The sequence below is a fragment of the Mytilus edulis genome, chromosome 14, assembly GCF_963676685.1.
Source record: "Mytilus edulis chromosome 14, xbMytEdul2.2, whole genome shotgun sequence".
Lineage (NCBI taxonomy): Eukaryota > Metazoa > Mollusca > Bivalvia > Mytilida > Mytilidae > Mytilus > Mytilus edulis.
In genome coordinates this window covers 41677973-41691161 of record NC_092357.1, presented here as the reverse complement: position 1 = coordinate 41691161, position 13189 = coordinate 41677973, and the positions used below count along the sequence as shown (strand labels likewise).

Here is a 13189-nt window from a genome sequence, read left to right as displayed (position 1 = left end):
TTTTTTTGTAATGAATTATTTTGAAAAGGAATATTTTCTTAAACAAATGAAGAAAAAAAAATCTTTTGATAATTTTTGCTTTTAAAAACGTTAAAAACATTAACACACACACAATTTAATTTTACGACAAAGTGCAATAACAAGACACACAACAAGCATTTAATGGCGAGATACTTCTAATCTAAATATAAATTGTTAAATTTATGACTATCAGTCTATTATATTCACAGTAAATGCTGTATCAGCTTGTTCACATAAAATGCTCTATTATCTTAGTCACATAAATGTTTGCATTACTGTCTTTTTTGTCTTGTATCGGAGCATTTCCTATTAATAAATATCCTTCATTGTCTATACACAACGAGAGCGGTCGTTTAATTTTACAATCTTTATCAATAAAATGCAGGCCAAGAAGTTCTCCTTTGGTATTTAAAACATGCAATGCGTTGCTATCTTTGTCTGAAAGTATAATGTTATCACTTGGTGTAATCGAGATTCCGAAAGGACAAAATGTTTTGCAAGTTTGATTACCATAGTATGTAAACTTCAGACGACCGTTTGCCTCTACTGCCACTACCCTACCGCTGTGATCTGCATTAAACCAATCAGAAACATACAATACATTTGTTGAATCTGTTTTGACACGTGCGGGATAGCTGAACAGTTTTTTTCCTTTTGTGTCGGTTTCTAATGATACTTTCCTTTTATAGTCTTTACCAACTATCATAACTTGTCTAATAGAAAAGTCAGTTGTTGGAAATGGTGGTCCATGTTCTCTTAGTCCAACTATAAGTTCATTGTCTTTATTCACATGCAGAGACAGGGGTATCATTGGTGATGTATCCACAACGGTTTTAATCTCGCCTGCATGAGTTAAAATACGAACTTCTTTATAACCTATATCATTGAAAAAAGTTTCACCGTCTTTAGTTACAGCAATGTCAAATATTATTTTTTCTAATGTTTCCAATGTCCTGATGGATGATTTTAGCATCTTCCCCTTAACCAATTGAGACCTTTCTTGTGGTTTATTACAGGTGAAGTATACATCCTCATCACCAGAGCACGATAGAGAAGTAATAACAGGTACTGCCGTTGTGTATGTATTAAAAACTGAAGAAATTACCTCCGATGCAACATCCCTTTGAGAAAAATTCTCCTTCGAAATATCGGAAATAGAGACGATTTCATGATCCTGAGCAGATTTTAGTCGTTGGTGGATTTTCTCCTTACACGACGTACACATGAATACATCACATTCTTCACATTTCCATTGTACTGCTTGTTCATTACAAAAATGACAAGACAGAGGCACTTGTGCTTTTCTTAAACTGACCGACATCGACGCCATTTTTTTAGTTTAAGGGTGTATATTACTTTCTCGTTCATTTAATGTGACGCATACTGAAAGTTATCTATAATTTGATTGTTATCTATTTGAACTTAAAAGTAAACACATTATTTGTATTGATCTGGTTAAGTTATCATTTTCTATTGTTTGCTCACATTTAAGATCATTTAACTATAAAATAAATGCAACTTATTAAAAGTTTTTAGAAAATAAGGAGTTGTTGCAACTTCCGACACAGTTCAAATGACGAAGATATGAGCTACTATATATCTATAGGTAACAGTACAGCTTTTAATGATAAAAAAATGATATATAGAATTAGAGTACTATGATATTATGAAGAATGTCATTTTTCTTAGGAATTCCAGTGGCATCATATTATCATTATGAAGGCTAAAATTAAAAATTTGACCTTTATGTCCTTATTTAGTCACAATAACCTTAACGTATATCATAAAGGCGACTTCAGTCGTTTTGTTTCATGAGTGTTCAATAAGTCTTCATATGAACCTATTGGATTTAGTAAAATGAATTAATGTATTCTTTTGATTGACAAATAGACTGTGTTATTTCATTGAAGAAGATTGTCTTTTTAATGGTACAATTAGTTGTTTTCAAATTGGTGATTTAGATTGACTTGAAAGATTTTAGGTCATCAAATGTTGCTGTTAATTATCGTAATATGTTGAGATCGGTGTCTAAGGTTTGACCCAGACAAGTAAACTGATAGAATCTTTTCCGTCTAAACTCTTCGATAGTATTTATAATAAATCCTTATTGTCTATTTGGACCTGGCAACTATTTTCTGCAAAGTATGGAGATACAGTTTAAGGTCGGTTAATTGACTGCCACTGGAAATATTCTTAATACCTTTTGACGTCCATCGTGCAACACTTTCTCAAGCGTTGCAATTTTTCAACTTATAAAGGGGCAACTCTTGAACGGTAAATGACTCACTGTCCAAAATCTTGATGTTTTATTTAGCATTGTGCGGAAAACTTAATTTAGAGTGTAGAAACGAAAAAAATGTGTAATGTTAAAAGTTGTAAAGGGCATAACTCGAAAATGGTAAGATACTAGCTGCTAAAAAATAGAAATCTGTCTCGAGTATGTGTATGAGTTTCATAAAATGTGCATGAGGCAAACACAAGATAAGAGTGCAGAGCGAAAATGGGACAAACAGAAGACGAACAGTCAAGGATAACACTCCAGTTTTGAACGTTTAAATGATCATATATCACATCATCTGTCATGTGTATTGTCTCTGTTGAAAATCAACTGGACAATGTGAAAGGTCGTGGATGAGAATGACAACAGAGGGAGCGCTTAACTCATTTCTTTTAAAAAAAATAATCTAATAACGTGACTATAAAAAAAAGTTTGTGTAGAAAGATCATGTATATATGTAACACAGGATAACATCTATCAATATATGTTATCAAAGTTTAACAGTTATTTACTTTAAGTGTACCCATGAAAATATGTACCCAGGTACACAAACTGTTTATATAAAATGTTAACTGCCAAAAAAAAAAATAAAGTCCATTTTTCAGTCAAATTTTGAAAATGAAATAAAGAAGTAGGTCCAGTAAGACCCCTTTTTGGCCCCAAAATATTGCAGTTTTACAAAATTGTTAAAAGGTAAACTTTTAGTTATTGATTGGAAAGTAGAATGCCAATGCTACATAAATATGGGCTGTTTTTGACAATACACAGCACATATATCGGGTACTATCATCATTAAGTCATGCTAAATTACTGAAATCTTCACAATTTTAGCATTTTGGTTAAATTTTAGATGGTTTCCGTCTTAAAAGAGGGACGAAAGATACCAAAGAGACAGTCAAACTCATAAATCTAAAATAAACTGACAACGCCATGGCTAAAAATGAAAAAGACAAACAGACAAACAATAGAAAGTGGCCGCATTTGTGTTCATTCTCAATATTGAAATGTAAGTTGTATTTGATGTTAATACATAACATATATAAAGATTGAGGATGAACACGGATGTGGCCACTTTCATTTTTGACAAAATACATGTGAAAAGTGACATTTTTCGTCATATTTGAAAGATTTTTCATATTTAACATGGAATAGCAGCGTTATTAATGAGTAAATCAGTTTAAATCTTTCACATATACTTATTGAATCAACTGAAATAGACACTTAAGTGTTAAAAAAGTGTCCAAAATCTTTTGTCAGATGAAACTGAAATTTGAGGCCAAAATCGGCCCTTACCGGACCTACTCCTTTAATTTTTCTCCATTGATACTTTCTTATGAGCATAAAAACACTGTGATAGTTTCATTAAATTATGTATGGACTGCATAAAACAAAAATTGTACTCATGGAAGTCACTTTGAAAATGTATAAACCACACATAAATTCAATTTTAGAGAACTCCATGCATTTACAACAAGTGTTATACCAACCAATATTGGTAAAATTAAAGTTGCCTTTTCTGAATCTCATGTAGGGTTTAATGGAACAGCCCCAAAGATTTTGACAAATTTATTGAAATCATAATGATCTAACATCATATACATTTGTACTAAATCTAAATGGTGACAACTCAGAAAGAGCAAAGTAAGATGGCTATGTTTTGCTTTGGTGTCTAAAATAAGGGAAGTCAAAAACATTATTCCTTTGAATATAAAATAATTGTCATCACAGTGTTTATCCTGGTTTATATAAGCGGAAGGTCTGGGCTGGCCATAAAACCAGGTTCAATCCACCATATTTTCTTAAAGTGTCACGTACCAAGTCAGGAATGTGGAAGTTGTTATCAATTATGTCCATTTCTATGTATGTTGGCGTTTGTTTTTCTTGCACTTCAGTGTTTCTGTTGTTTCATTATTTTCCCCTTATAGTTGATGTGTTTCCCCCTGTTTTAGTTTATGACCTGAATTTGTTTTCGCTTAAACCATTTATACCTATTCAACTAGAAATTCATAAACTGCATTCCAGGCAATCTTTGTTTTGTTTTGACTCATACCAACAACTTAAGAAGAATATATTTTCTAGATCAACAGAGATTTTTCTGTAAACTGTCATTGCATTATACAAATGTATTAAGGAAGTTCGCTTGTCATGTTTGGAATTTTTACATGTATAATTATAAGCCATCTGTAAAAGTATTATAAAATCCTTGTTATTTTCTAATAGCTTTTGAGCACTTAAAGTTGTAAATGATAAAGCCATGAAAAATCAAGAGAGAACATTTTCCCACCAAAATTTTCAATGGCTAATATCTCTAAAACAAGCACATATTTTAATTTTGCTCTTTTGGTTCCTTTATCAATACCCTTTCAATATATACTAGTGGTATGAAAAGCTTGTTATTTTTAAACTGAGTTGCGAACTTCTTTAAGAGATGGAATGTAAAAAATTGCAAGTACATGTGATGTATATAGACATTTTGAGTATGGTACAAAAAAATTAATAACAATTTATTTCTGTTTTATTACCCTGAACAGATTTCCAATCATAATCAGTTTCAACAATCTAGTTTGCAAAACAAAATTTTATAAACCGCGAATAATTTATAACATTATAAAACAAGAAAACAGGCTATAATATTCAATTCATAAATGCAGATTTAACAATAACTGGTAAATAAACATTCTCATTATATGCATGGTTGATTCATTTAATTCAATGGGTAATAATTTCCAGGATTAGGGATAAATTGCATTTTCATGGATATTTGAATAAATGGTTTTACAAAAGTCTGCAAAAAAGCTTAATAATAGTTTGTACTTTTTTGAACATTTAAAATTCCTGGTTCACCTATACCCTGGATATCCACAAAAATGTAAATCCCACAAATAATAATAATCCACATTGGTTGAGCTCTTTTCCCCAACACAAAGTGCTTTATATATATAAACAAGAATGTGTCCACAGTACACGGATGCCCCACTCGCACTATCATTTTCTATGTTTAGTGGACCGTGAAATTGGAATAAATTCTCTAATTTGGCATTAAAATTATAATGATCTTATCAAAGGGAACATGTATACTAAGTGTCAAGTTGATTGGACTTCTACTTTATCAAAAACTACCTTGACCAAAAACTTTAACCTGAAATTTGCACTATCATTTTCTATGTTCAGTGAACCGTAAAATTGGGGTCAAAACTCTAATTTGGCATTTAAATTAGAAAGATCATATCATAGGGCACATGTATTCTAAGTTTCAAGTTGATTGGACTTCAACTTCATCAAAAACTACCTTGACCTAAAACTTTAACCTGAAGCGGGACGGACGGACGGACGAACGAACAGACGGACGGACGAACGGACGCACAGACCAGAAAACATAATGCCCCTCTACTATCGTAGGTGGGGCATAACAAGAATTTTTCCCACAAAAAGTATACTTAGAATATGTTTTACTTTTTTTTTTATACTTTAATTATTTTCCCCAGTATTAGTATAAAATTACCATATGTACAAACCATTGTTTATATAAAATATGCAATAATAATTTAATTTTGGATGTAACACGTCTTCTGATTGGCTGACTTTATTTTTTTATGAACCCATATACATAATTTAGTCATGTTACCGTGACGTCATCAACGTTTTTTCATGGGTTTCTACGGTTTAAAATGGAATTTAGAATTAAATTATAAGAAGTGACTGTAATATTTTTTCTGTCTATTCGAAATAACATTAAAAATGTGGTGCACACTGTTAAAAACCCGCTACGCGCGTTATTCAGTGTGCACAAAAATTTTTATGTTATTTCTTCATAGACAGAAAAAATATTACAGTCATTCCTTAAATAATCCAAATACAAAATATTTTTCCACAAATGAGTTAAGTCGGATAGAAATCAACCTTATACAATTCTATCCAACGCAGCCCGTTTATAAAATGTTCAACCAATATTGCTTCAATATCAAATTCCCCCCTTTAAATATTGCTAGATGAAGGGCTTGCAGTTGTGGTATCCTTAATTTCCTGTACAATTCTACATAGTAATACTCAAGACAAAAATTCAAATCAGTCTTGACCTATAATGGTTTACTTTTTTAAATTGTTATTTGGATGGAGAGTTGTCTCATTGGCACTCACACCACATCTTCCTATATCTATTCAATGTAGAAGCTTAGTTGGGAAAATAACAAAATTGAAGTATTGTCAAACAGGAAGTGACTACCAAAATACTACACCATTTCTTAAAATATAGGCCGAGTAGTATGTAACGAAAGTCATGGATGACTGAACTAATGAAGGACTGACATGCTGATTGCAGTATACCTCACACTCTGTGGGTGGGATTTAATAACATAAATACTGTGGATTCATTTATTTTTCCTGGATACCAATTTTCATGGATTGAGAAAAAAAAATCATTTTTTTTATACTTTAATTCGAGGTAGGTAACCTAGAAATCCAAGAAAATTGGTATATGACAAATAATAATAATGAATCCACAGCATATCAGAATATTTATACTTTACCATTGATCCATTATTATAAAACACACCATTTCAAATATTATATCATAATTAGAATAGGACACTTCATTGTCAGTAGGTTTCTACCCTTCTCCATGTCCAATCATACTAAAATGCATTGACTAGCAGTTCCAACTTACAAAGCTTGGACTTCATGTTCAACGTAAAATTGGATGATTTGTAAAAGTTAATGATAAGAATGCCAAATTTTTGTATTTCAAATGATTCATCTATTAAATCATATATTCCTTTGTTTTAGTTTACAATGATACATACACAACATGCATGATCCATTGTTATAAAACTCTTGCCAATTTCTTTCTACCCTTTTTAAAATACTGTAAATAAATTCATATATGATTGTGCCCAATTATTAACAAGGTTATAAAGGTGTGGACAAAAATGTTAGATTAATTATTGCAATTTCAGGCAAATCTGCATACATATTTATGTACCAAATTCAGAATAAAATTTCTTATTTTTGACATTCTCATCCAGTCTCATTATTCATATTCATAAAAAAACATCTCCATAATTACTGAATTCTTTCACATTTGCATCTTTCTGCAGACGACACAACTTTATTTGTTTATTTTGTGTAATAGCTTAAATTTCGTAACTTGAAATTATTTTTTTTTTTATCCTCTTTGTGTGTATTTGCACATGAGGCAACTTCTGAATTGCGTAATCTCTGTATAAAATACATAATCATTTTTTCTATTTCACCACATATTTTTCATTACATGTAATTTGTTTAGCCTAATACTTTGTATCAAAAACATAAACAATCATGGCAATAAAAAGAAAAACAATTAATACAATAAATACACAAACATATAAATATAAAAATTACATGAATATAATGTAGCACCACTAAAATTAATCCCTCACATTGTATCATACACTATAACGTATCCCTCATAATAAATAACATATTTACATGACCTATCAGATTCAGTAGGTAAAACAATAATAGAAAACAGACTGTTCTAAATCTTAATAAAGCACCCAATTTGTGAGGGTCTAGTTTGGGGAATCTTTCTTTCTGTATACAAAAATTTAAGTCCAATTCCCTCTGGGGAATCTTCCTTTCTGTATACATAAATTAAAGTCCAATTCACTCTGGGGAATTTTCCTTTCTATATACATAAATTAAGTCCATTTCCCTCTGGGGATTCTTCCTTTCATATATATTTATATTTGCTAATATCAAATTTTAAGATTTAAGTTACATGGTCTTTCAAATGTTGTTACTGTTTTATCATTTGCTGCCATCAAGGTACCTTATAATCTGTTTTTCAGCCAATACTTACATTATTGGACTTCTCACATGTACAAAATCCATGAAATTTGTTGATGTGTATACCTGTTTTACTTTTTTGGAATCGAGGGTCACTGATGAGTCTTTTGTAGACAGACGTGCGTCTGGCGTAAATACAAAATTTGAAACTTAGTATCTCTGATGAGTTTATTTGTTGAAATAGCTTATTAGAATTACGTACGTTCATTGCAGCTGAACATTTTGGTCGTGGGTACACTATTTCAGTAGACATATTAACAGATAATGCGTTCGTATCGTTAATAGTTGTATATAACTCAGTATATGGTCCTGATGGATGATCTGCACAAAAAAAAAAGTAACAAGTATCACATCTTTGTGTCAAATAACGAAATCAACTGGCATATGAATTTGGAGTACCAAACGTTGACAGAACTTGAAAATATTGAATCAATCTAAAATATCCATTGTTAAAAGTCCTTTAACCCATATATACAAAAAAATAACTATATTGCTATACTGCTAAAAAGCAAAATCACAAAAATACCAAACTCAGAGGAAAATCTAATCGAAAAGTCCATAAACACATTCTGTAGGTCGTCGGCTACCTGTAGCAAGCTTATTGTACAATATAAAATTGAGAATGGAAATGGGGAAATAGCATACACATTCTTAAAATAAGCTCGCAAAAGCTGGTATATGTTCTTCAAATTATTGTGAAAGTAAATGTATTGACATCGAAAGAATAAGACTGAAAAAAAATTGAAAAAAATTTATTTAAGATGGATAAAAACAAATATAAATGTAAAACTATCTTTATTCATGTTAAAGCTTTCGGAATTTTTTTTTTACCTTGGGTTGTGCTGGACGTCATACCTATGCTATTGTGTAATTAAGTCATACCTATGCTATTGTGTAATTAAGTATTGTGTAAAAAAAAATAAGTATCAAGTATCACATCTTTGTGTCAAATAACGAAATCAACTGGCATATGAATTTGGAGTACCAAACGTTGACAGAACTTGAAAATATTGAATCAATCTAAAATATCCATTGTTAAAAGTCCTTTAACCCATATATACAAAAAAAATAACTATATTGCTAAAAAGCAAAATCACAAAAATACCAAACTCAGAGGAAAATCTAATCGAAAAGTCCATAAACACATTCTGTAGGTCGTCGGCTACCTGTAGCAAGCTTATTGTACAATATAAAATTGAGAATGGAAATGGAGAAATAGCATACACATTCTTAAAATAAGCTCGCAAAAGCTGGTATATGTTCTTCAAATTATTGTGAAAGTAAATGTATTGACATCGAAAGAATAAGACTGAAAAATAATTGAAAAAATTTTATTTAAGATGGATAAAAACAAATATAAATGTAAAACTATCTTTATTCATATTAAAGCTTTCGGAAATTTTTTTTTACCTTGGGTTGTGCTGGACGTCATACCTATGCTATTGTGTAATTAAGTTTGCTATATGTAACCGACAACAGGCTTTCATTGTTTTAAACTTCTTATAAGACTATTATTTTCAAAGTTTATATAAACTGTTCAATAATAATAACATGAATACGTGATCTTTATCAAACGTTTCATGAAGATAATGTTTGTTTGTGGTTGGCCATATGAAAATATATTGTTACAATGTTTCATACAAAGAAATAATTTGGTTTCAATTTTTTTAAGTTCGATCTGTATAATGCATCTTGCTTAGTTTATTTTAAAGTTATAAAGTCAACTTATTCATGCTATATTCATGAAAAATTACATCAATGTTTTTCATAGTAAACCAGTATTTTTGTTCTTCTGATGAGTTAAGTCTTTTTCAACTGATTTTGATAGTTCGTTCTTATGTTGTACTGATATAACACTGTCCCAGGTTAGGGGAGGGTTGGGATCCGGTTTATATGTTTAACCGCGACTTTAATTTTGTTTAATGCAATATAACCGTAAAATTTAGGATATGAAATACCGTTTTTATGTGTTTTTTGACAAGTACAGCCAAATTTACTAATCAAACAGTTGTATCTATTAAAGAATTAAGTTAAATCTTTCAGTTGAATTTTGACTTTTGGTATCTGTTTCATGTTTGTAAAGAAGATATAAAGAAATTATACAACTTGGTAAGACAGACGCGCGTTTATCTACACAAAAGTGATCAGTGGGTCTATATTAATTGTCTGAATATGCTAACTAATCGTTTTAACGACATAAAAGAGGGACAAAAGAAACTAGATGGACAGTCAAACTCATAAATCGAAAATAAACTGACAACGCAATAGCTAAAAATGAAAAAAAGACAAACAGACAAACAATAGTACATATGACACAACATAGAAAACTAAAGAATAAGCAACACGAACCCAACAAAAACCTAGGGGTCATCTCAGGTGCTCCAGAAGTGTAAACAGATCCTTCTCCACATGTGTCACCCGTCGTGTTGCTTATGTGATAACAAATTCGGTAAATAGTCTAATTGGCATGTCACATTCATGAAAGGGGAGGGGATTGTAGTTACGATGTAATGAACATATCCGATATCAATTTTGGAACAGTTATTCCATAGCGTTCAACCAATTCGTGATGGCGACCGTAAAATTTACGAGGGGATGATTTTAACTTCACCATTTGGAACTCTTGGTTTGATAGCTTCCTTGTGAGCAGCAACACTCTATCAAGAAAAATCATGATAGGAAATGCAAGCACGGGAATATCGTATCAATTGGGAGATATATACCCCGTATGTAGGTGCTGCTGGAATGTTGCTACTTAGAAATGAAAAGTTCACAATTGGAAAGCTGAAATCATCTCTTTTGTCGTAAAGTTTTGTTTTCAACCGACCCTCATTGTCAATTTCTAAATGTAAGTGAAGATATGAGGCCTACTTAACTGTATCTGTATCATCCTCTATCTCTAGTTAATAAAGTGACCTATCATTTTACAGGTTGGTAAATCGCCTGTCGCAATGTGCATTATAAATGTTACATTATTTAATTATTTTCTCTTGCAATACACAAATCAATTGATTTGGTTTTTTTTCAATTTCTATCTTACTAAATTGTGCACTTCCCTGTAATCTTTGTCCAGCCAATGGAGAAAAGCGCTATTGCATCATTTTCCCCATGCTGAACTAAATCTATGCATTAATTACGAAATCTTTAAAGTATATATTATCGTAGTGTATGAAATTGATAGCATTTGCTTTTTTTTTTTAAACGAAAGGGTATTTTTTGGCTACTATGTCGAAAAGATACCACAACTGTAAATTGAACCTTCGAATGTCAACGCTTTCTAAGGTGTAATAATGCTTCATTGTTTTTCCTTTTCGAAATCAAAGTGTCTCATGATGTATAGGTTTGGTGAATTTGATGGTTAAAGTTCAATTTCTGTATAATGCATTGCGTATCATTCCCAGACAAGTTATTGAGAACTAATATTGATGTCTTGTCTTTTCTCTGCATTTCGATTTGTTGTTTTGTTGTTTTTGTGTTTTAACGATTGTGTTTATAGTTGATTTCTCCCCTTTGGTATCCTACACCTACTTAAGGTATTCCCCAAAACGTTTCTCATATATCATGAGACTTAGCTTTTTATAAATAGATCCAAGCAAATCGAATGATTTCACGATTGCATAACAATGGAATATTCGATACATGTTTTAAAATAAACATAAATAAAACTTACGCATCAATATGAAATACTATCATTTACCAATATTGTATCTTTAAACTATAAAGTGAAGTGTTATTCTTTTAATGGTTTAGATTACATCATTTTTTATTTACACAGATCGAAATCAAAAAAAGACTGGGGATATTTTTTACCCGTACACTTGTGCCGTGTTCGGATATATTCTTTTCGTGTGTGTTATCTAGGGTAACTGATCTTCAACATTAAACACTTACTCTGTCAGATACCAGAATACAGCAGATCTACCACATGTAAGAACAACTGCATATGGCCTACAATCCTTCAGGTATGCGGATGCTAGGCTTTGGAATGAGCTGCCAGATGAGCTTCGAAAGCAATCATCTTTAAATCAATTCAAGAACTTGATAAATTCTTGGTCTGGCAGCTCATGCCAATGCTTTGCCTGCAAAACCACTTAATCTATGTTCATTATTTTTTTTCGGTTTGTTGCTTTATTTTCAGCATGGCAAATTTATTTTATTATCTTTACTATAGTGCTCCTGCTGCTTTGTGCTAATTTTAGAAACTTTATGTGCTTTTAATGTGCTTTCTATGTGCAAACCATTTTATTTGTGCTTTTGTTTTAATCTCATAATTGCATTTATCAGTATGTGTTTAACTTATACGATGCTTAAAGAACTTTTGTGCTGCATGGTTATATACTGATATGAACTCTTGCTTCATATGTTTAATGTTGTGTGCATGACTCGATATGTATGTTTTGTTTTACTTGTTGTTATGTCGGTTTTAAAAGCTCTTCAGAGCTTATGTTTATAATTGCTTGCTTATACCGACTCTAAATAAAGCTTTATGATTATGATTATGATTATGATTATCAGTTGTAATCTGCATCTCCACAAAATATTACATTAGATTTTGTTTTTAATTATTTTAAACGATCTTAAATCGCCTCTATCAACTGATCAGATAGTAGTTTTTAGTTGACCAAATGCATATACATACATTAGATAAAGCTGAATAGGTAGTAAAATCATTTGTCTTTTACAATACAACTGGTATATAATGATTCAAATGATACAATGTGGATGAATTTATCGGTTTACTAGAGCTCAATCATGTAAATTAACAACGCGTCATCACTAGTACGGTTCAATGTTTACGATTATAAAGATTAGTTGGTGTAATGGGGATATCATTTTGACGAAGAAGAACTCTGGCTGTATAAATAACATCGCACTCTTACTCTATACAATACTGTGGATCTAACTTTGATACAAATCTTATAAGGATGAACAAAAGGTTTTTTCGTTGAGGAGTTCGTCGTTTACTGGTTGGGTGGCTCCTTTATTCCTGTAGTGTTTCTGTGTAGTGTTTTGTTTTGTTTTATAATAATGTTACTAGCTTTTATTATTTTCCTTTGTTATCCACAT

At 31.1% G+C, this 13189-nt stretch overlaps 1 protein-coding gene across 1 annotated transcript; it reads right to left on the bottom strand.

Moving 5' to 3' along the window:
* Nucleotides 1-210: 210 nt before the first annotated feature.
* LOC139504209 (tripartite motif-containing protein 2-like) lies at nt 211-1351 on the bottom strand. Its single transcript, XM_071294275.1, has one exon. The coding sequence runs from the start codon at nt 1349-1351 to the stop codon at nt 251-253; it is 1101 nt and encodes a 366-aa protein (XP_071150376.1). The 3' UTR covers nt 211-250.
* Nucleotides 1352-13189: the final 11838 nt, after the last annotated feature.